General features: G+C 28.0%; 1 protein-coding gene across 1 annotated transcript; it reads left to right on the top strand.

Annotated features, from left to right (window-relative positions):
* Positions 1–1,953: 1,953 nt before the first annotated feature.
* On the top strand, positions 1,954–26,022 carry LOC119674313 (zinc finger protein 335-like). Its single transcript, XM_038085446.1, has 6 exons — positions 1,954–2,089; positions 2,157–2,202; positions 2,258–2,927; positions 12,133–13,554; positions 20,055–20,147; positions 24,236–26,022. The coding sequence occupies exons 3-6, from the start codon at positions 2,876–2,878 to the stop codon at positions 25,780–25,782; spliced, it is 3,114 nt and encodes a 1,037-aa protein (XP_037941374.1). The 5' UTR covers positions 1,954–2,089; positions 2,157–2,202; positions 2,258–2,875; the 3' UTR covers positions 25,783–26,022.

Genomic DNA, 26,022 nt, shown 5'->3' on the forward strand with positions numbered 1-26,022 from the left:
GGGCAAATATCAGATGACAGCTTACAACCCCGTTTTGTTTGCAGAATCCTTGCAAAGTGAAAGTACTTTTTACTCCTTTTTAATCCGTTTTTTAGGCAGTTCTGTCGTACACGCGTCAACAGGACGATACGCGCAGGCTCGGCTTACTTACATCATAATGTGTTCTTTAATTTGTACATCATAATAAAAGGATCCTTTTTTGACTACCCGTAGGCATGTATCCATTAACTACTATATTTTGATAGTGTGGTGCGTAAATCCTTTCATTCATGCTCTCATACAAGTTCACCACTCTACTTTGTTTAGAATTTATTTTTTTATTTTATTTTTTCTCCTTTATATTGACACATTGAAGTGTGTTTTCATTTTTAGTGATGAACCCTTAATTTTTTAACAATATCTTATAAAAAAATATACTAAAATCTTCTTTAATTTGTCAATTTTTTAACCCAAAAAAGGAGTAAGTGTTTAGAGAGGTTATGTTACAGAAGGACACATGTCTTTTATGTATATAACGGAAAAATTGTACTTTATGAAACTGAAAACTTATATTTTTAAATCAAATTTAAAAAAAGAATTTAGTTTTTCATATTTACATGTATTGTAATGAACCTTTGTTTTGGTTCCTGTATAGCTGGGGTTAAACTAAGCCGTCGCGAAGACTCACACAAGAAATTTATTTGGCGAAACCCCGTCACTTCCAATTTCTCTGACGTCTTAGGTGAAGATAACTTGGATCGAATATCAACCGGAACCACAGACGCAATGGAATTACTGACAGTAATCGACACGATATAATACAAGCACATGTGAGTGCTAAAGCTACGTGAGTGGTGTTACACGCCCTTCCCTGTTCACTGTTAAAGCGCCCAGGGGCCGGAGACGTTAGGTTACTATTAAAGCTACCTATCGCTTCCGACACTATGGTATAGACACACGTGACTGTTAAAGCTACGTGAGTTATATCCCGTGCAACCGAGATTCAGTCACTGTTGAAGCCCTGAATCTTGCTTACCTATGTCTCTCAATCGTGCCGTTGTATGTCTTGAGTTGGATTCCCACTTTTAAATTTGCACCGTTCAGGAGAAGTTAAATAATTATGTACAAAATGTGGTTTATACGTACTCTTTACTTTGCTTTAAATCCGGTTGTAAAATTCAATTTTTAAGTTTTCAAAATTTATAAATAAAAATTTTGAAATTTCGATATTAACAAATTTTATAATTTAATTAATTTAATTTAATTTAAAATAATCTTTATGTACAAAATATTAGTTTATATGTACTTTTTACTTTGTTTTAAATTTGGTTGTAAAATTCAATTTTTAAGTTTTCACAATTTATAAATAAAAATTTTGAAATTTCGATAATAACCAATTTTATAATTAATTAAATTTTAATAAATTAAATTTTTTTAATTAATTTAATTTAATTTAAAATAATCTTTATGTACAAAATATTAGTTTATACGTATTTTTTACTTCGCTTTAAATTCGGTTGTAAAATTCAATTATTAAGTTTTCACAATTTATAAATAAAAATTTTGAAATTTCATTATTAACAAATTTAATAATTTAATTAATTTAATTTAATTTCAAATAATCGTTATGTGCAAAATTGTTCACTATGTTTGAGAAACTATTAAAATTTCGCCGTTTTAGTCAAAGATAATTAATTGCTGCTGCTGAAGAGAGTTTCTTCTTGGTGAACGCTCTTTTTATCCCGTCCACGGTCAATGGTGTCAGCTGTAAAAACGTTAAAGTTTGTTGACCCAACATTAAAGCTCCTCTTCTGCTCCGCACTGAGCGAAAGTCTAGTTTCACGGCGAATTTGCATTTCTTTGAAGTACTCAAATTACAATTTAGAAGTGGTTTTTGTCTGAGTTGCGATCCACTTCCACACCTTTCTGCACAAAGCTTTCTTCGTTTTACAGGTCTCTTTATTATTATTTTCTTTTGATCTCGTTTGTTTAAAAATGTGTTGTGCCAGTGAACATGTGTATTTCATTCTATTAATTAGACAATTATTTTAAAATTATTTTATTTTTCAATAAAGTTCCAGCAATATAGAACACCCAACGATAGCTCAAGGTATGTGTCTTATTGTTTTATTTAAAAATTATTTACGCACTAACCTATAATTTTCATACAATTTCAGGATTTGTCAAATCCAAAAGTTCCGTTGTTGGTGGCAGAGGATTGCGGTAAATTGGTTTAACTTACTGTTTTCATAAGTACTTAACAATTTTTTTATTACAGGAACCTTCGAGTGAATAAATTCAAGTCAGTGTTACTTGTTGTGTGTAAGGTGGTCGCGTTGTGTTTTGTGGGCAGCTATACCCACGGCGTTGTAGCAATCAAATTTTTAGTGAAAAATAGATATTTTAAACTGATATAAGAATGTTAAAAATTTATTTTGATTTTCAAGAGTGTTAACTGTTATGTGTTAATTTTTAACTTATACGAAATAACTGCGTCTTATAAAGCATCAGACAACTATATACTCAGCCATAAATACCGTAGAATATATTATCAGAATTTTTTAAATACTGCGAAAACCATATGACGACATCTTTCACGCGGCACTGTCATGGAACACTCAACGTATTTGATGACGTAAATAACTACAGATACCTTATAGATGAACAAACAGAAAAATCGTGTAAATGATTTACGTCTAATAGAACGCAACAGAAAACAGATAGCTTATATACGAGCTATTAATAATACTAATTCTGAATTTATAGTGACTCTATCAGTAACGCCTCAATTTTAAATTCTATAAACAATAAAAAAGGCGCATATAATAATTAACAATTATCTACTTCTTTATTGCAAATCAAACTATTGACGAAGAATACTGACTTTGCAATCAATATGCTGCATTTAGGAATTGAGGTAGACCCAGAAGCAGAAGCCTCCAATGGTGGTAAGTATTTTAGCTAAGTTATATTGTTTCTTAAGTATCTTAGATTTCTTTACTACATCTCTTAATTCCCTTGTTTTTCTCTTGTATAATCTTTTGACAAGTAGATCAAGTCGTCGTTGATACTCCAACTGTTTTCTCCGATTTAGTCGTGCATATTCTGATTTTATGCGCAAAGGTCTAAATCTAGTGCTCATATAAATCGGCAAACCATACATAACATGAATTTCCCTTAGCTCCGTTGCTGGTATACGCATTTTGCGACGTAATTTTTCTTGCTCTACTTGAATTTCTTGTTCAAATTCTTCTTGTATTTCCCTGTGGAGTAAGGGAAATTTTAATTGGTATCTCCATGATCCAACTAAAGGCAAGCGAAAGTAGTTTGGTATATTTCTGGGAATATTAGTCACGTCTGCATCTCCTCCACCACCACAGAACTAAAAAATAACACATTAATATCTTAATATTTTATATGTACATATATTAGAATCATACTCGTCTATTGCTGAAAGAATATTCCGCATCCATGACTTATAATTTTAACAGCAAATATGATCAACCGAAAAAAAATATATTTTTGATTTTTTGCTAAAAATACAAAATTTTACTTACTTTTTCAAAAAGCATATATAACTTTAATTGATTTTTTAAATTAAAAAAAAATTTTTTCAACATTAAAATTTTTTTAAATGTCAGAGCTTACTTCTGTTCTTCAATAATCATTTCAAAATAAGCCATTAAAATTTTCTTATATGGAATTGAAAATATAAGTAAATATTAATTAAATAATATCACTGAATATCAAGTCGTTTTTACTAGAATTTAGTCGGAGAAGGGTTTATAATTATATTGAACTGCGAGTGGTACCAATCTAAACTAATCACTTAATTTATATATATAATTCTGACTGTCTTTGGGTCATGCTACGATACACATATAGTCTGACATTATAGTCAATGTATTATTTGTTGCATGATTTGTTCTTTCTAATTCTAATTTTAGTTCTAGTTAAATATATATATATATTTTTTTTTTGTTTAGGGTGTTTGCTATATTTTAATTGATTTTGTTAAATAAATTTTTTTAACCTTTATATTAAATAATTTTTTTTCTAAAAATAACAACAATAAATTGAATACTCAATTAATTTCAACTTGAGGTAGGTCAAAAATTTTAACAATATTAAACATTTTAAAAAAAATTTAATATTTTTAATATAATATAAACAAAACTTACGCATCGCTAAGAAATTAAGTCAATGGTACGCACCGATAGTGCGTATTCAAAATTTATTTCAAGTTCAATATTCTTGAAATTTGAAGGTCAGAACCGTATATATAGTATACGTAGACAATTAAAATTTGCTCAAAAACATTTAAGTTGAATTAGAGATAAGAATATTTATTTTTCAAAATTCTCATATTTATTTCAATTTTTATTATTATTAATTATTATTATAAGTTTGATTATTTAAATGTAGTTTGTACACATTGAAGTATCTAACTCTATTGAAAGACAATCAATAAGCAATTATATGCTTGAAATAATAGACATTCTGTACATACCGCAATTGATTAATAGCAAACTAACAGTATCACTATCAGTTAATCCTGTTTACACATAGGATTTGAAATTTGTTTTTATTGCAATAATTGATATGGTACGCTGTCAAAAATAATATTGGATTACTAAGTATTCTTATCGCTAAGAGCAGACCCAATTATCACTTTCCATTTAATTTAAAATTATTGTTTGTTCAAATTATTAAAATGATTAGTCACTATGAACTATAATCGAGAGGAAAGAAAGTATTAAAAATAGCAAAAATATTTTCAAAAACTTGTAGTTTTATTACTTCAACTACAAGATTTTGAAAATTATCAATAAATCGAGTACATCGAGAACATTGAGAGCTAAACTAACAGTTCAGATAGTAAAATTCCCAAATAAGATTTAATGCCACAAAACTATATGCAAACTACTTACCTACAAAGCAAGTATAGTAGTTGTTATATATTTACTATGTGCTCGTATAAGTTAATATATAACATAAAATTTCGCCAACTATATACCTAATCTATTCTTATTTTCTAATATACTTTTTCCGCATCTTTAAAAGTATTTCAAGAAATATGAAAATTTAAGACAATGTGTTTGCTATTCTTTCTCGCAAAAATTGTTAAAAATGTTGCAAATAACAATTTCAAAATGTACTAAACGAATTTGACGCAACATTATAGAGAAGGATACATCATTGTTTGACCAAAAGGACACTATGCTACCCACTGTGTCTGCACAAAGCCAGCAAAAGTAAAGTTGGCTGAATTCATGGTACGCCTTTGTTTGGCTCATTAAAATAGTCATCGCCAGTCACAACAGTAAGAAGACAATAAACGCTCGTAAAGGACATGCCATTTTCTTGACTAAATACCCAAATATCTTAAAAAATAATAATAACTTTTTATGTTTGAGTAAAAGTCAAAAATTTTTTTGGAAATGAAGGTCATTTAAAATAATACACCAATAAAAATAAAATCATCAAAAAGTCAATCCGCAAAAAGCATTCAAATTTTTTGTCCACATTTCACATTTTAATGAATACATTGAAGACTAAGACAAATATTTATAAGAATAGTATGATACTATGAGAATGTCCTATGTATCCTTGGACATTCTAGAAACTCAGAGAATAGTAATTCCAGACATTATTTTTTAGTTCATTTTTTACAATATGTTTACCATTTTTTACTGGTACGCTTTGAGAGAAAGGGTTGACATTTGTTTTTTATTTTTTGATCCTGGTTTACCTGTATCTTGGTGTTTATATAGTTTTTTAAGGACGATTTGTGTGTGTTTTTTGTGGCATGCCAATTTTACGTGTGGCAAACATAAACAATTAATTTTTAAATAGAATTCATTTTTTACAAAACATTTAATAAAGAAATTTTTCAATAAGGAGTAATTTGATTCAAAAAAAATATATATAAAACGAATTAATCAATAAAAATAATCATTGTATACTTGTTTATTAACTAAACTTCATAAATGTAATGACGACTATCGACAATTAATGACACATTGGAAAATAAATATTTTATAAAACTATACTGGTTGAAACACTGGTATTTAAATGGAATAAGAAATTGACAGGATACTGACTGCCAATGGAGCCGTGCACTACCATAATGGCAGGTTAGGTTAGGTTAACAACGTAATGGATTTCTTTGATCAATTCAATTAGATCCCACTGGTTTATTGTGATACCAATATACAACATGGAATTTTAACTCAATTACTTAACGAACCATTTAAGGTTTTTGATAAAGTGCAAGATGTTTTTAATCTTAGCGCAGGACACCAATATGGGTAATACTAGTAAGCATTTTCTACCAACAAAATGTATCCTAATCGAACGGTATATACTCAAGCTTATAATTGAAGCCCGCGAATACTTCCACTGTGGGTTTTTCAAGCGAACATATAGTATTAAACTCCAGTATTCGCTTAGCCCAGATCAAATCAAAGTAGTCACAATATGTATAACTAAAAATATCATCTGCTTCTAAACAAAGGCTACATTTTTTCTCCTCAGACATTGATTAAGACATTAATTGTTCAGATAGTAATGCTATTATAGTAATAGTAATAGTATTATAAGAAGTAGTATATTTTTTAATGGAGAAGAATTACAGCATGCTATTGCCAACGTCAGTTTAAAGAATAGAGAATACGTGCTTGTTATATTTCAATAAACTTGCCAGAAATGTGATCAACACGCTGCAGGAGCATGCTAAGCTCATCCTGGAGTTCTTCCAGATATGGAAAATAAAAATTAACAATGAAAAAACTAAAGGCCTCGTAAACACAGGCAGCATCCACCGAGAGTGTGAGTTGGTGACATCGCGATTAATGGAGAGGACAGCATTAAATACTTCGGAATCACGTTTGATAAGCGCTTCACTTTGCACAAAAGAAGTAATTGCGCAACAACCTTAGTGCGAAGAACAGATAGCTGATCTACAGCCAGATGATTAGACCAGCACTATTTTATGAGTGTGTCGCGTATAGCTCAAAGTCTGGCTCTCCGAAGATTCTTTAAAGTGCCATGGTACATCCGCATGAATGTCATGCTAAGAGACCTTAAAATAGATCCGGTCAAAAAACACATAAGGGACAGATCTGTGAAGCTATATACCAAAAACCGACAGGCCGTCCTATTTAGCAATATCTAATCTCAGAGTAATCACTAACTGGACGGAGCGGTACGCAGATCTTAGATCAGTCATTGAATAATCACTAAGCTTAAGAGGAATACACAAATAAGTCGATTAGTACGTTTTTAAGGAAATTAAATACATATTATTTTTAATAAAATACTAATGGCAGCCTCAAGTACTTACTTTTTAGTACTTGTACTCCGAAACCATTTATGATGGATATTTGGCAATACTCGAAACAGCTATGATCAGCCAAAAATTCAATGAATTAAAAATATTAAAAAAATGTTTGTTGTTGCAATTTCACTACTATTCGATAGAAACCTCTCTATATTTTGAATTTTGTATTTATGAACGAATGAATTTATACTTTGCGTAGAAAGTTCTAGGAAATATAATTATGAACTATTTATTTTACTTCATAAATATTAATACTTCTACGTAATTTCTTAGTATGAATATTTTTTATACTGAAATCATTTTTTATTATTTGTTACCTAGTTCACTTCTAATACACAAGTTCACGTTCTTGACATAAGTTTTTAAGTCTTTAATACACATAATATTAAAAAGTCACGCCCGTGAGTTGCGGACTTGAAGGTGTACACATAAAAGTGCACGCTTTTATGTAATTGCAGTCTGGCATACAAAAGTCTAAGGACACTCCTCCCATTATGCATATTAACTGACCTTCATACTGTTTTTTTACGTACATATTTATTATGTTTTTTATTATATTTATCTATAAAGAATAATTACAATAGAATTCGGAAGTAATGTTAGTTTTTGAAGAATTCGTGGTTTGCAGTTTATTTTTTTATTTATTACTTCCTTAATTTTATATTTATGGGTAAAAAAAAGTAATGTCACTGATAAGGTGTATATATGTTTTTTGTGGTAATAAGCTTAGGATAATAATATGCAAAGACTAATTAATTATATAAATTTTATTATAATCATTAATTTATAAATAAATTTAAATTTATACTATACATAATAAATTCTTAACAATTATAATAAATAATGATTATATATATATTTCAATATTGTCTTTAATTTATATCTAATTTATAATATATAATATATTATTATATATTATATATATATTATAATATATATATTATATATATATATATATATTATATACATATTATATATGTAATACATAATTATATATTATATATAATTATATATTATATTATAAATTATATATTAAATTAAAGACAATATTGAAACATATATATAATCATTATCTTTTATAATTATTATAATAATAATAAATAAATAATATAACAATATTATAATATATATAATTATAATATTGTCTTTAATTTATATATAATTTATAATATATAATATATATAATATGTAATATTGTAATTATAATATATATATTATATATTATAAATTATATATAAATTAAGGACAATATTGAAATACATACATAATCATTATTTATTATAATTATTAATAAATATTATATATATAATATATAAATATAATATATATTATATATATATTATATATATTATAATTATAATATATAATAATAATATAATTTATATTTATAAAATGAATAATGTATAATAAATATAAAATAAATTAAAAATTATTATACATGAATAATAAATACGCTCTAAGTTAACGACTAATTATTAAATTATTAACATCTTTAAATAGAATAATAATAGTTTATTATATTTAATTATTTTTCAATGAATTAAAAATATTAAAAAATGTTTGTTGTTGCAATTTCACTACTATTCGATATTTTTAGCATGAGATTAATATCAATAATATTATCTACATTTACTTGGTAACTATATATATTTTTTAAACGTAGCAATTTTATTTTAAAGTAACATATATTTTGCAAATTTTTATGTATATAACATATAGTGACGATTTTTTTTCAATGACGATTATTTTTCGAAAGGTTTCTACCTTCCTAAGGTTTCATTGAAAAAAGTTTTCACGAAAGGAGGATAATCCACGGTATTTAAATTTGTATTTTACGATTACTAATAAAATTAAATTTAACTATGGTATTTTATTTTTAAATGGGTTATGACTTTAACATACAAGTTTATGGAAATGGATTACTGATTTCTAAAAGTTAGCAAAATTCATCATAGGTACATAATCATATGATGTCAAATATCATATCAAATATTTGATAGCTGATACTATCCATGACAGATCTATCCGTATAATCGCATTTTATACATAATAGTAACACACATGTTAATTATTCATAACATTTGTGTATTAAACAAATAGATGTTCGAATGAAAATTTTACTTATTAAAAATAAAAGATTTATACTAATTATAATTTTTAAAGGCAATTATGAGAGACGGAAGGAATTATTTTTAGAATTGAAACTATTTTTTAGTACAATGATTTTGGAACACCTGTGAAACGACGAAATTTTATTTTTAATTAATTGAATTATAGTTTAATAATTATTTATTAAAATTATTTACAATTTATTTATTTTTATTTATTTAATTTTTTAACTTTATTTTTAAATTGATATTATTTATTGAATACAATCGATGAAATTGGGAACTCTTGTTCTTACCTTTATCAAATTAATAGCATGAATAATGGTAAAATGCAGAGGCAGAAATATTAGGACCCTCATTCCAAAAAAGCTCACCAAATTTTTCTTGCTAAAATTGAATTAAGGGGAAGGTGGCGTTGATATAAAGATCAAAAAAAAATGGGAAATAGTGTCATAATTCAAATAATGCCTAATAATATAGCTTCCTTACTGGCTTAAAATTATCAGAATTCATTAGTATATGTTGAGCAACTGCAAACTGTATATCAGTTGCTATGTGGTGACTTCCAAAACATAGCACAGAATATAAAAATTAAGACGTCATTTGTTCCGTTTAATGATGAGCCTAAATTCAATTTAATAAATTAAAAATAAACTTCTGTGAAGTCAAAGAATAAGAAGAGTTTTACTGAATGGGAATACACCCGTAGTATTTTACAATCTATGCATTCAAATAAATCCCTATAAAACGCAATAAATCCATCCAAGAATGTTGCGTTTATTACAAGATTAAGCATCGATTAAGTCAACTGGGATTATCAGCATAGACCACCTGAGTTCAGCTGTTTAGTATTTCCTAACTTATAATTATAATCGAATTGTTTTCTTATTATTAATTTGATTTGTATAATAAAAAATTGTTATAGCTTATAAATTAAAAAGTTTTATTAAGTTATTTATTAAATAAGTATTGATGTATATTTCCAATAGTCAACCATTTGTTGACTTAATCCACTCAAATACTTGTCAAGGCAAATTTTTCACTCAAAAATTTTGAGCTCAATTTCTCTCAATAAAAAATGAAAGACTACTTCATAAATCGGTATAAGGATAAAGAACTAAATGCAAGAGTTTTTTATGAGAATCCACCTAACTTACGAGGATCTGTTGGCGGTTTTAAGTGTAAAAAAATTATTACACGACTATAAAACCTAGGTAAAAAATCTAAAAAGTCATACCGCATCATTTTTTTAAAAACAACATAGTTTACCTGTTTCCTATCGTTTTTTACTATTTTTTTTTTTTTCTTAAAGAAAACAAAACAAAGTCATTAGTACATGTATATTAGTGTGTGTGAATCTTGCCAGTATTTTCTGTATGTGTTTTGTTTTGAAATATAACGTGTTGTTGTTGTTATTATTGTTTTAGGCACATTTTATAGTCAAGTAAGCAACAACCCTCGACGTCCGGCGTCAACATTCTATTGTTCTATATGAGAAAAATTTATTTGTGCGCATTTGGAGTGTAATTTTTCCTCTTTTCTATGTGTAGAAATTGAGTAGCCGCTTCTTCCTTTAAATTTGACACAGCTACAGAATAGCTATCAGTAGTGATTTAACTCTTGTAGTGAGAGAAACTGTGAAACACATTCATTATTTCAATCATTGCGCATTCAAAACAAGAAACGATTTTTTGGAAACTGAAAAAAGAAATACAGAATATATTTTTATAAAATTATAAGTATATCGTCAGTTTTCCAATACAATATTGAACAGTTTTAAATAAAACGTCAGCGAATGCACAACAAATTTGTAACTTAAGTGTCTTAAATATTGACAAGACTTATAGACAACTACCTCAATAATTTATTAAAATAACTTGAAAAATATATATAACATAGTTTGCTTATAAGTATAAAGTTTTAAACGCATTTTTTAGCAAACTAAAAATAAAGGATATATGACAAACTTTTACATTTTTATAAATACCAAAAATTTGTTAATTAAAAACGTTATAAAAATAACAAAATTAAATTGTTGCCGAAAAAAGTGTTTTAAAAATCAACATATAAGTTCGTAATCGAAACCCCAAGAAAAAATTTTATATGAAAATGGCTATTTCAATGCTGCAGGATACACAATCACGAAGTAAGTAACGTAATACACTAATTCTTTAAACTTTAATAATAATTTCATATAAAATATGTAATATTTTTAGTAATAATTTTAATAAAAAATGTTATTTGTTTACAAAAGTGCGTTTATTTATACATTTAGTCCTAAAAACTTTTAAGTAAAAGTAACTTTAATTGACTTTAACTGGTAGTCACACAACAATCAAAGACTCAGTACAAGTCATTTAACAACAATTACGACGTCTCAATGGCAGTCAACACCATTTTTCTTTTGTTTTTCTGTATACCATTAACTATTTGTTTACAAACATTTCATTTACTTAAGCAGCCCAACTCTTTAACACACCCCCTAGAAGCTTTTCATCTCTTAACATGTACAGTTTTACTCTTATTCGTTTGTATTGTGTTTACTCCCTTAATACATATGTAGTTTAAGGGTTTCCCCTTTTATATGCTGAATGCACAGAAAAATTCCCTAATATACGCTCAGTTTTTTTTATATAAAATCCTTAATATCCTTAAGTTCTTAAGTTAACTTTACTAATTTTTTATCCTTTTTTTACTTTACAGAAATAGCTGCTACTTTAGCTGGCATAAATCGTGAAGAAGTCGATCACACACTAGCCTTGAGTGCACATATGTCAGCTAATTCTGCGACAGCAATGTATCCAGGCTTACATCAAGCAGCAGCAGCTGCTGGTGCTTTTAGCATGTTGCCAACACAATTCCTTGCTGCAAACACACAAGCTGCTGCTGCATTTATGGCAGCACAATTACCGATGTCCACATTGACCAATACACTCTTCCCACCAAACTCAACTATATTTAGCCAATGGCCGGCAGCAACAGCTACACAAGCCCACCTACCACCACTACATACAACCTTGTCAAACTCCCCACCTGCCAGTCCACAATCACCCATCAGTCCACCCATCAGTGTAGGCAAACACTGTCATAGTATCTCGCCAATCACAAATATGTATGATGAACTATCTATGAAAAAACTACGCTCTTCCAATGTCATGGATATACCAATGAGTATTAATGATATCTATAGCACACCCGGACCAATCTCACCACCCTCCAGTGCTGTATCATCAAATTCAAGTCAAGACGGTGGAAACACACCAAACAATCGCAAAGATAATGCACGTGACAAACCATTCATATGTGACACTTGCAATCGTTCTTTTGGTTACAAACATGTCCTGCAGAATCATATGCGCACACATACTGGCGAAAAACCATTCAAATGTCCTGTCTGTGAGAAGGAGTTCACACGCGATCATCATATGAAAACCCACATGCGTTTGCATACTGGAGAAAAACCCTATCATTGCACCCACTGCGATCGACAATTCGTACAGGTCGCTAATTTGCGTCGGCATTTACGTGTACACACCGGTGAACGTCCTTACAATTGTAAAATCTGCGATGGTAAATTCAGTGACTCCAATCAGCTAAAACAACACGTGGCACAGCATGATAATGAGAGTTTAATTGATTGTGACCAATGTCATATGAAATTCCGTAGACAACAACAACTGCTAAATCATAAGTGCGGTTCTCAAACTCCACCATCGCCTCTGATTAGTCCAGTTGGCAGTAGTCATAGTGAAATGTGTTCAAGCTTTACCTCAGAAGAATCAATGGAATTAGATAAACCAATGTTAAACTCACACGATAACGCGATGATAAATGAGGCACCATTAGATCTCTCCGATGATACCAATAGCGTAGAAAGTGGACGTCATACATGTAAGGCACATGATATACGTCGTGTTTTCCGTCTACCTCCACAAATAACACACTTACCAAGCGATATGCCGATACAGACTGAACCAGAGGATTTGAGCATGCACACAACACGCCTTTATGTTGATTCTCCAGATTCCATGAGCGATATTGATCTGGAAGAACTTGATGATGCAGAAAGATTTCATTTGCACCAACAAAACTATGCATCTCTGAGATTTAGCATACCAATGGAATAAGTTATAATATACACGCAGTCTTCCCCAAGCAAAATATACATACCGGTACAGACTGAACCACGCACACTCCACTAAATCAACAGCTATAGAGAGCTATAGAGATTGATCTTCAAAAATTTGTTGAAGTAGAAACATCAAGTAAGGATCAACAATACCACGCTTTAGTAATGTGTAGAGAAAATTTGAATCGGTCTAAGCCAACTACAAATCACACTACAAAATTAAAAATCCTTTGTAGTGGACATTCATATACTGTATATATACCGAAAGGAAAAGTAGGGAATTGAAACTGAAGTGCAATCAACAATTTTAACAACTTGCATGCTTTTTATTTATTAATTTATTATTTATTTATGTATAAATGTATTATGTATAAAAATTAATTTTAACTAATATGTATAAAAATGGTTGAGTGGATTGAATACTACACCAAATAGGGGAAAGTTAGTTTATGTAAGTATTATTGGTTAAATGTAAATTTAAAAACGTCAGAAAGGTCTTTTTAATCCAAAACTCTTGTGTACAATTATTTCTTCTTGTATTGTATTTAGATTAAGGATTTTAACACTAAAAACAAAAATCAAAATTAACTTAAAGTTATTCAGGAAAACTATGATCTTGTTTTATATAAAAGATTTTATACTAGGTATCCTTACAAGGAATTATCCTTGCATTAATGTATAAGTTTCAGGGAATAGTTAAAAAAAATCAAAATAAAATTATTTCCAAAACAAAAACCATATTTTTATTTATTTATTATTTAAGGAAAAAATATAGAAAAAAGAAATTGAATATTTCGGAGTCTATAAAATCAATTATACAATACCAAAATATCATAACTCATTTTATTATTTAAGAACCATATATAAAATATGAGAACGATCGGAGTTGAGATCCTAAGTAATAATAAACTAAACGTTACAAATTAGAGATGTACTTCCAAGCAAATCATATAACTTATGTCTGCTATGATTGTTTAACTTATAATAAATCATAAGAATGACTTATGGACTAGTCATAAGGACTGTAGGGTCATTGGAACCCCAAGGAAGCCTATATAGAAAAATAACGAATGATTTATATAAAAAATGTGTTATGAATAATTAATAAAATACCATGTGACAACAAAAATATGGATGTAGATATAGAGATAAATAAAGATTGATAAATAAATATTGATAAATAAAGGAATAGATGAATCACTCATCGAGACCTTGGACCCTATCTCCTACATTAGGAATAAGAATATAATATCTGTTGAATATCTATTGATATATCTATTAATAAATAGAGAATTGCGGTGACTAATAACTCATCACAAAGATCTTGAGTGCTATTTAATATAACAAGTGCTTTGAATTAAACATGAAGTCCCATAGTATATTAGATATAGATATAATATTCCGAGACAATTACCAAAATGAAAAATAGACGAATGGAGCATTGCGGTGACGAATGATTCATGGAGTTATTAGAGCCATATCTTCTAAATAAGATAGAAAAAGAACAAGCGATTTGTTGTGTTTTTGCAAACTTACAGCTTAGGTGCTTACTGGAGTCCTAACAGAACACTATCGGATTCTATTGTCAGAAAAGTAGTATATTCTAACAAGTGGATTATGCAAAAATTATCATAATAAATAATAATTAAAAACTGCTTATAACTTCACTTTCTGTCTTTATCTAACGAAAGAAACATATTGACTTTAATATCTAAAAAGTCCTATCTTCGCTAGGACTTGATCCAATGTTGAGATAGATATCAGTACCTCGTAGGAGACCAAAGATCTTAGGAAGAAATTTTCTCTCGAAAACTTTCAGTTCAGTCTCATCAATAATATATATTTTTATTAATAAGTTTTTATCTTATCCATTAAGTAGGATCACAAAAAAGATTTTTCTATCACAAATCCACTTTAAAATATTAACTATATAGTTTCCTTCCATATTTATTTAATTGAAAAACAATTGATTAAAAACTGCTTCAAATATAAATTTAAACTCAATTTAATACATTTCAATTGCGCAATTAAGCCCATTACTTTACCCAGGTAGGCAAACGTTAAACCCAGGTAAATCACTAACAGTACTAAAAACAGAATGCAATAAAGTAAAATAAGTAGAAATTGAAAAAAATTAATATAAAGTAAGACTCAATTTAATATAGTGTTAATTAAAAATAGTAAATATAGAATGAACAGAATAAACTGAAGAAACAAAAAATTGGATATATCATATACGGATATAAAACAAGGATATTTTTGCAGGAAAGCTTTGTATAAAGATGTTCAAATTTTTTATCTTATATATATTATACCCAGGTAGGCAAAAGACAAACGATATTTATTTAAATATTATTTTAAAATAATATTATATATTATAAATAATATTATATATTTTTAATATATTACATTAAAATGAATATAAAATATATAATATTAAATATAATATATAATTAGTAGATCTTAATAAAAATAAAAAAATAACTCATTTCCCCGCCAAAAAAAAAATTCCCAAATATATCGTCATAATATTAAAAAAACTACCCCTTAACATAAAAAGTCTTATATATGTAAAGGATGAATTTCAATAAAAAAAATATATACAATATATGAAAGGGAAAATATTAAGGGGAATAAGCACTCAAAATGAGTGTGAAATATAACTCAAGAGCGTGAATAAATGAATTCTTTCGTATATAAAAAATAAAAGGCGAATCAAGTAGAATCCCTATTCGATTGAAATGATTAACGACGAATGGGCGCACGCGACGGAGTATGCGCTGCTATTAACCGAACATCAAAGGGAAATACCAGGCAAGATGTTGAGCAAGAGTTTTTCATTAGCGGGAAAATGTGTTGCGCTCTTAGAAGGGAAATAACATTTTATGTAAGACAATAAGATGCGTTAAAACTCCTTATTGGAGCGATAAATTGATATATAAGAAATTGAGAAATAGGTGCTATTTACTTATGTTTGTGTGGATGGGAGTAAGTAAATGTTTTGTATGAAAAAGGGGAAACGAAAATAAATGCAATGTAATTAGTTCTTAATAAATTTAAAATTGTTAAAATAATTTGTTTTTAAAGAAAACGTAATTATTAAAAAAAAAAGTAATACTATATTTTTGAATATCCATATATAATATAACAGTAAATTAGTGATATATTAAGTATATAAGTATTAAGTATATATAAATATATTTAATAGTATTTATATTTCTGAAGACATTTTATTTTATTATTTTAATAAAAGCAGTCGCCCTATGCCTTTATACTCTCCAACTATCAGAAAACCAGAACTATCCAAAAGATCTTTATATACACATATATATAAATATTATTAATATAAAATATGTAGACGTATTTGCAAATATATTTTTTTTTTTTTATTAAAGCTATAAATTTTTGAAACTCTGTGAAAGCCTAACGAGACCTAAAGAGCTCTTGACTTTGGCTCACGCGTGTGGCTGGATCGCCAATTAGTTCAAATCTTCCGTTGCACTTGGAGAAATCAACTAAATATGTATATATATATATATATATATATATATATATATATATATATATATATATGGAATTTATTTCATTTAATTTCAGTTTTAATATATGAAAAACAAAGATTTACATATAAGATATTTTCAACACGGTGAAATCATTTACGTATACTCTTTATCAGAGTGGACATATCCACCAGTCTATCATATTATATACTGTTATCACTTCTTAGGCTATTGTGATATGGGTTTGGTCTCCCCATAAAAAGTATATAAATTAGATAGTCACACTTCTTCACTGCATTTTTATCATTCCTCCATGATTATTACTAATCTTTATTAATAAACTAAGAGATAAATAAAACTAACTGTCAAATCCCACAATATGGAGGTTCTTTAAGTTGTTGAAAATATTTAGTAGTATACTAATGGATGATAAGAGTTATTTACATCGATTCCAAAAATCTGTAAGATCCCAACATGCTTTAAAGTGACTTTAAAAGTAATGGGAAGGGTAGCTCATGTAGAATCCCGCATTCCGGAGGCTCTCTGAATATTTGAAAATAATTACTAGTAAACCAATTCAACTTACATTGAATCTTGCGCTCTGTAAGATGTCTAAATGTCTGAAAATGAGGTTACTTAAAGTACCTGACATCGAATCCAGCGGTCTACAGAATCTTCAAATGTCTAGGAAAGAAAATTGGTGAAATAATGTATAAATATAACTAGCTAATGTCGAATTCCACAATCTAGAGTGTCTCTAAATGTTTGAAAGTAATTATTAAAAAATTAAGAATGACTTACATAGAAACCTGTAGGATCTCGAAAAGACTAGAAAAGATTATTAGCGAATTAGAGGTTTGGAGAAATAATTTATATTAAGTCCAATCATGTGGAGTCATGTCTCTAAATGTATAAAATATATGTTTCGGTTTTAAAATTCAGAATTATATATAGAAATAGGTGGCTATTTTAGGAATATGTGAAAAAAAGCTTATTTTAAATTAAGTTTTTTATTATTTATGCATTTAATAATTTTTACATTTAATGATAAAAGTATCTATTATGATAAGGAAAATGTAATTTTTACATTTAATGATAGAAGTGTCTATCTTTTCCTTCATACGCAAAAGTGACTCAGAGCCTTTATTATTCAGTTAAGTAGATGGGCCTTTTAAAAAACTTTTTGGTATAAATTATTTTTTATATATATGAGAAAATTTATTGAGAACATATGTGCGCCCAAATAAAGTTATTAGATCCTTATAGGCTTATGTGAAACTCTTAAGTTCACAACTTTATTTTTTAGAAGCAATTATAAAATTTAGTTTTATAGTTAATAAGAAATATTTGTTTAAGAAAAATGTTTCTGTATAAAGATCATCAAATTCATTTGCAATGAATTTTAAAATATTAAGTCGCTTATGGTGACTTATTATTAATTAATTAATTTATTATTATAATTAATAATTAATATTATCGCAGAGGTTTGATTGTGAGCAGCTTTAAGATATTGTTGGGAAGTACATGATTAATTTACAACTGCTTGGCCGCCTTTTCTAAACTGTCTATCAAACATAGAGATCATTTCTCCACCACGGTTTTCTCCAAATGAATACTTGGCTTTCGTTTTAAATTTAATCAGCAAACAGCGATGAACTCTCTTCGTTTATCAGCTCAACTGATTGATTGGATGAACGAGTAAGAGCGCGAATATTTGTACTTTGAGCATTTATGCTACCTGTTTCAGCATTTCTTTTCACAGCACATCACACATAAAATCCATAGCATAGCAGAGCAGAGCATTCGTTACAGCATTTCTACTTCAATTGCAGTGCTATGTGATGTGTGCTGGCTCTGCTTGCTTATGTACTTCACTTAAACTGTTCGTACTACAACTGTTTTGTAGTAGTAGTAGTCGTGCAGCAGTGCTATGCCATTGCTTATGGCTTCTCAACGTTGTTATGCTTGATTCTGTTCTGCTCAGCTCTGCTCTGTTCCTCCTGCTACGACAAGAAAGCAACCAACCCTCTGCTTAATGTGTTTGTTGGCTGTTAGTGTTGAAATGAGTCGATTTGTGCGTTTTGCTCGTACTTTTTTTTTATGTGTTGTGTTCTGATGTTCTGAATTCGTTTGTAGTTTGTGCTTAGACAAGCAAAGCAAGCAGCACTCGATTAGCAGCAAAATATACTTTTCACTTTTATACTGAGGACACGCAGTGAAATTGTAGCAGTCGTGATTTGACTCTTGCGTTGAGAGGAGTGAAAATTTTTGTTGATTGCGTTTTGCGTTTTACCATGGAAGAACTTTTTTTGTTTTTCCACATAAAAAATAACAAAAACACGACATAATAAAGGATTTTTTTTCTTGATTTCTAAACGTAACGTACACTACGCATACCGTAACTAAAAAGTAAATCACACAAAAAAAGGATATTTTTTAGTATAAATTACGTGTTTCTTACGGCAAATCATATCATTACGTTGCGACAACTCGTCAAGCTCACATCAGCTGCAAAAATCAACAAACCAAACCAAACAACAAAAAAAAAGTGTCTTAAATTATACGAAACTAATAATTAATAAATTTATATGCAATAAAAATAAATTATTAACCAACAAACCAAATACCTCAAATTTATTGTAAAAAAAATTTAATAAAAAAATTTAAAAAAAAAATTATTAAAAATTTTTTAAAAGAATTTATTGGAATAAAAAATAAACTACCTCATTTGTTGAATACTGAATACTAAAAGGACTAGAATTTCGCAAACAATTTTTGGAATATATTTTTAATGTAATTTAATGTGCAACTACCTCAAAGTACAAAAGTGCTGCGGAACTTATACGGAACTCTTGTGTATTAATTTATGTTTTTTTTTAAATATATTAAGCAAATGTTTTGCAAAATATTATATATATGACATTACAACACTTTAACACTTATAAGCATTGAGAATCCTTAAACGAAAACATAAAAGTTTGATTTTGAACTTTAAGCGAATAATTCGTTACGCACTTTCGGGCGCAAGGACTCAACAATTAATCAGGCGAAAATGGCGATTTCATTGCTGCAGGAAGCACAAACGCGAAGTAAGTTTTTTTATTATAAAAAAAATATATAACAATTTAATATTATTTATATTAAATTATTTTAACATTAATATTTTTTAATAATAAAAAATTATTTTTTAATTTTGTTACTCATAAGCATCAAAAAGAAATTCAAATATATAATATAATATATTGCAGAATTAAATGATAAATAATAAGAAATGGGCATTATTTATTAATAATGATAATAATGACATAAACATTATAAAGTTTTAATATACAATTTATAATAAAACTTACATAACTAATATAATTTATATAAATTAAAAGTTTATTTAATTTATTATACAATGATTTTTAAAATAATTAAATAATTTTACTAATAAATAATTACAATTTACAACACTAATTCAATAAAATTCTTTTTATTAATATAAGAATTGAATATTTTTAAATTGCCTTAACATTTTTATAACAATTAAAAAGTTTTTAAAAACAGAAATATAAAATTAAATGTTTTATTTTTAAGAACATTTACTTATATATAATAAATTACAATAAAAAGCATTTATTAAATTTTATTTATTTTTTAAAAATATATATGTATATCTTAACATTCAAATTAAAATTAAATATATACATTAAAATACATTTAAAAATTAAATAAAATAAAATATAAAAAAATATTATCATTGTTTAAATATTAAATTATATTATTATATATACGAACAATTTTTTTTAATTATTTTAATTAATTAAAGGCAGAAACAAAGAATTTCTTATATTAAGTAATTTCTAATTTTAAGAAATTAAAATGTATAAGAAAATATATTGCAGAAAAAAATAATAAATAATAAAACAAAAAAACCTTAATTATATTAAGTTTAATAAATAATTCATACAGTTATTTATATTATAATTACTGATGTGATAAAAAATTTATTTCACTATTAATGTTTAATATTTATGTATATATTATAAATAGTACATTGACATTTGCAAAAGCCTTTGACTATGACAATTAAAGTCTTTAATTTATTAATATTAAAATTAATTTTATAAGGAAGACTATAAGAAATCTTGTTATATATAATTGCTAATAAAATTTTTATTTTTTAAATACCTTAACATTCAACTTAAAATTAAATAAATTTTATTGCATCAGCAATTTAAATAATGCATATTTCATTACAATATATATAATACATACAATTAAAAATTGAAGAAGCTTTAACGTTATTAAATTAATATTTAAAATTAATTAATATTTTAGAATTATTTTTAATATAATTTCAAATTAATTTCACTATTAAATAAAAGCAATTCTACTGACAAAAAAATATTTCTTTGTCAATATATTAATTTCTAAATACTTTTTAATATTCCAATTAAAATTAAATATGTTTAATTTTATAAGCTAATTTAGTTAAATGTAGTTGATTACAGTATATTGTATTTATGTAATTTAATTTATAATTTTTTTTATTAAAAAGTTTTGTAGCATTTAAGTAAATAATAAATACATTTCATTTTATCATGAAGTTATTATAAACAAAAATTCAAATATATAATTTTATTAATTTTTTTATATACCTTATCATTCACATCAATATAAAATACCATTTCCTTTTTTGGGGCATTTAGTATATGTTTAATTATTAACTATAGTATTTACACAATTTTATATATTATTTAGTTATTAATTTTAACAAGAGATTTCGTTTTATACATTAATTCTTTATAATATATTATTTTTAAATGCCTTTACATTCACACTAAAATTATAATTGATTATACGATAATTGAATAAATTTATATATATTTTGTGTTTAATGAAATATTTAACATAATTAATAATAATTTTAATAAAGTTTATAATAGACATACTGATATTTTATTTTTACTTGCGATATAACATTTAGTTTTTCTTAATTTAAACTTAATTAATTAAACCTTAAGTTAATTATTATTATGTTTGCGTATAAAGTTATTTAAGTAATATTCTTATTTCATTTTAATTTAATTGAAGAAAATTTTAAGTAAACTGCAATATTAAAATATTAATGTAATAATGTAACTATATAACATAAAAATAAATATCTTAATAATTTTTATTATAAATGCTAATGTTTAAAAATATATATAAAATTTTAAATAAATTGCAATATGTATTAATAATATTAATATCATAAAAATTTGTTTTTATTTGTTAATATTATGTTTTTAATTATTATTATTTTTATGATATCATATTAATTTCTTACCTTCTCTAATATGTAAGGCTAGATAAAACCAAGTAGTATCCTGATATCCTGAATAGTAGGTCTGCTATTATTATGTGGCTAAATATGATTGGCTTAGTTAGGTCCACCATAAAGTTAAATACTATAGTATATATGATTTACAACCAAATTCAAATTCAGAAATAAATTTTAATAAATTAAAAAATTAATTTTTTATACTTTCATTTTCACTTTTTGAGTTAAATAACAATGTTTCATATAAATTTTTTATATAAATTTGTTTTCGAATGAATTATCGAAATTTAAAAAGCTTTGGCTACTATTCTGAAAAATTTTGACCTATACATATATTTTTTTACAAGACATTTATTTATAAATAAGTATTTATAAATAAGGTTTCATTTAAATTAAATAAATTTAATAATATATTAATAATTAACATTTAATTTTTATTTATGTTTATTTTGCTGTTGCTATTATTATCTTAATATAACAAACAAATATTAAAACTCATTGACTTAAATAATTATATCTGACATTAAAAATATTACAATGTTTAAGAAATTCCCTATTAAATTAAATTCTTAATTCTTATACTCTTTTTATTTATTTTAAGTTTTTACTGCAATATCTAAATAAAATATTATTTTAAGAATTACATAAAATTTGCAAATAAAATTTGTTATTAACTAATAAATAAATAATTTTAAAATAACGAATTCGCATTACTACAAGCGCACCCCATCTTCTGACAGAAAACTAAAATTTTAACCCTTTTCACTCTAACGTGCTTCCCATAACCGCACACATATTTAGTATCCTATTTAGTATTCTATTTAGTGTCCTATTACAACCCGCATACAGCCCACAATATCGTAAAGCATAAACTTCTTCCATCAATTACGACGTCTCAATGGCAATCGACTCCATTTTTCTTGCATTCATCCTTTTTTATTTATATTTTTATTTTTTGTTCTTTCTTTACCCACACCGCTGTTCAAGGCTTTGTTTACAACTTTTACGCACACAATTGCACTCACGCTTCACTTTGTTTTCTTTTTTTATTTCCTTTTATCTCTATTGTTATACTTTTCGCCGGCTATTGACAACTTAACTCGTTTACACGCCCCCAAACACCGCATAACAAACATCACACACACAAGCATACACACAAACACGAGTTGTGCAATAGCGCACAACTCTTTAACTCAGCCGCTCACACATTGTCAAACAAATTTTACTCACGTTTTTTCATATGCGGTACACATATGATTGCTCACGCAATCAACGTGTGTGTTTTGTCTTCAATAAACTCTTAAAAAATTTCAAACACTGAAGAGTGAATTCTATTCTCTGAATATATTTCCCCTTCTATAGAAACTCACTCTTTACTTTTTACTTCGTCACATGTGCCTTATTTGTGAGTATATGCTGACGAACTGATTCACATATGTTTTTTCTCAGTTTTGTTTTGAGTATATTCACATCATATACGAGTACCTAACTGCAAAGAGGAGTCAAAATAAAATAATAAGGAAAAAAGAACGAACGCAACACACAAAAAAGGTGAAGGTCCTTGCTTTGATAGAGTTTTGTGTGTGTTGCTTTGCTTTGTTGTTGTAGACGTTGGCACGTGTGCATTTTGTAATTTCCCGCTTTTTAAGAAAATTCGCCCCTGTTACTCTGCCCTTGAGCTAAAAAGTCAGTCGGTAAATATTGTAGTATGAATGCGTAAACCGTAGTTTGCCTCGTTTGGGTCAGTGACAATTTGACCCAAACGAGTTGAATGTTTGTGACATTTTTTATAATTTGCACAGCAGGATTTTATTTTTCTTTTCGAAAACTAATCAATTCGTTTTTTTTTTTTTCCTCTTTCTATTTTAGGCTTAGCTGCTGCTTTAGCTGGCATAAAGCGTGAAGATGTTGATCGTTCACTTTCCCTATCACCACCAATGTCCGCTAACTCTTCATCAAGCAACATATATCCTGGCCTACAACAAGCTGCCGCCGCGAGCGCCTTTAACATGCTGTCGCCGACGCAACTATTGGCGGCCAATAGACAAGCTGCGGCCGCATTTATGGCTGCACAATTGCCCATGTCCACATTAGCCTCAACATTATTCCCACATCATTCAGCATTATTCGGTTCATGGGCTGCTAACACTTCCTCACCACATATGCCACTCTCATCTGGTCCACATTCACCACCCGCCAGTCCGCACTCACCTTTAGCAGCTGCCACACCGACCAGTAAACACAACCTGAGCCTTACTTCGCCCACCAGCAGCGTCCACAGTGATGCACCAGTTAAGAAGACACGTAAATTGTCCGTGAAAAAGGATCTCATTTCACCCCCAATTGAAATTTCCATGAGTGTCAATGATTTGTACAATTCAACGGGTCCTATTTCACCACCATCGAGCGGCTCCTCACCAAACTCTACACATGATAATAGCGGTCATGCTGGTAACGGTCCAAGTGGCGCGCATAAAGATCCTTCACGTGATAAAAGTTTTACATGCAAAATCTGTTCGCGCTCCTTTGGCTATAAACACGTTCTACAGAATCATGAGCGCACCCACACGGGCGAAAAACCTTTCGAATGTCCTGAATGTCATAAACGTTTCACACGAGACCATCATTTGAAGACACATATGCGTCTACATACAGGCGAAAAACCCTATCACTGCTCACATTGCGACCGTCAGTTTGTGCAAGTGGCGAACTTGAGGCGTCATTTACGCGTCCACACTGGAGAACGTCCATACACTTGCGAGATCTGCGATGGCAAATTCAGTGATTCTAATCAACTGAAATCACATATGTTAGTGCATAATGGCGAAAAACCTTTCGAATGCGAACGTTGTCAAATGAAATTCCGACGGCGCCATCATTTAATGAATCACAAATGTGGTATACAATCACCACCGACGCCTGCCATCAGTCCCGCCATAAGTACTGAATATGGTTTGAGTGAAATTAAATATAATATGGGTTCCAGTTATGGATCAGAGGAATCCTTTGATATGGGCAAAAATGCACCACTTTTGTCACACTCATCCACAACTGTTTTTGATGCCACAGAAAGCGAAGAAACACCATTAGATCTCTCTGAAGATTGTGGTAGCAGTGTGGATGGTGGACGTAGTACGCGTAAAGCACAAGATATACGCCGTGTATTCCGTTTACCAACACAGATTATGCATGTACCAAGCGATATGCCTGAACAAACGGAACCTGAGGACTTGAGTATGCACTCGCCTAGATCTGGAGAGAGCAGTACACAGCACGATATGTCATTACCGACAGCTGTACAGTCACCAGAATCTTTGCACGATGATATCGACTTGGATGATTTGGACGATGCAGCGACCCTGTATATGAGACAACAGCATTTAGCGGTTATGAAGCGGGGTCTTAGCATGGACTAAGCTAGCAGAAGTTATATTGACATTTGTAAAATATGTATTCAAAGATTTGTGAGGAAAACCCAAAGAACTCTACTAGTTATTAGGTAAGCAAGAAAAAAAACTTGAAATAAAATCGACTTTTTCATCCAATGAAACGATGTCGAAATGTAAAACGAAATTTTAAATTTTGTTCAACTGCCACGCCCAATTAAAACTAACAACAACTACAACAACAACAATGCTGTTTAGCAGTAAATTTTA

This window comes from Teleopsis dalmanni, chromosome 2 (assembly GCF_002237135.1).
Source record: "Teleopsis dalmanni isolate 2A chromosome 2, ASM223713v2, whole genome shotgun sequence".
Classification (NCBI taxonomy): domain Eukaryota; kingdom Metazoa; phylum Arthropoda; class Insecta; order Diptera; family Diopsidae; genus Teleopsis; species Teleopsis dalmanni.

Coding starts and splice junctions, on each gene's coding strand:
- LOC119674313 (XM_038085446.1), top strand. CDS start 2,876: ATGCTGCATTTAGGAATTGAGGTAGACCCAGAAGCAGAAGCCTCCAAT. Junction 2,928..12,132: donor AGCAGAAGCCTCCAATGGTG/GTAAGTATTTTA, acceptor TTTACTTTACAG/AAATAGCTGCTACTTTAGCT. Junction 20,148..24,235: donor GCAGGAAGCACAAACGCGAA/GTAAGTTTTTTT, acceptor TTTCTATTTTAG/GCTTAGCTGCTGCTTTAGCT.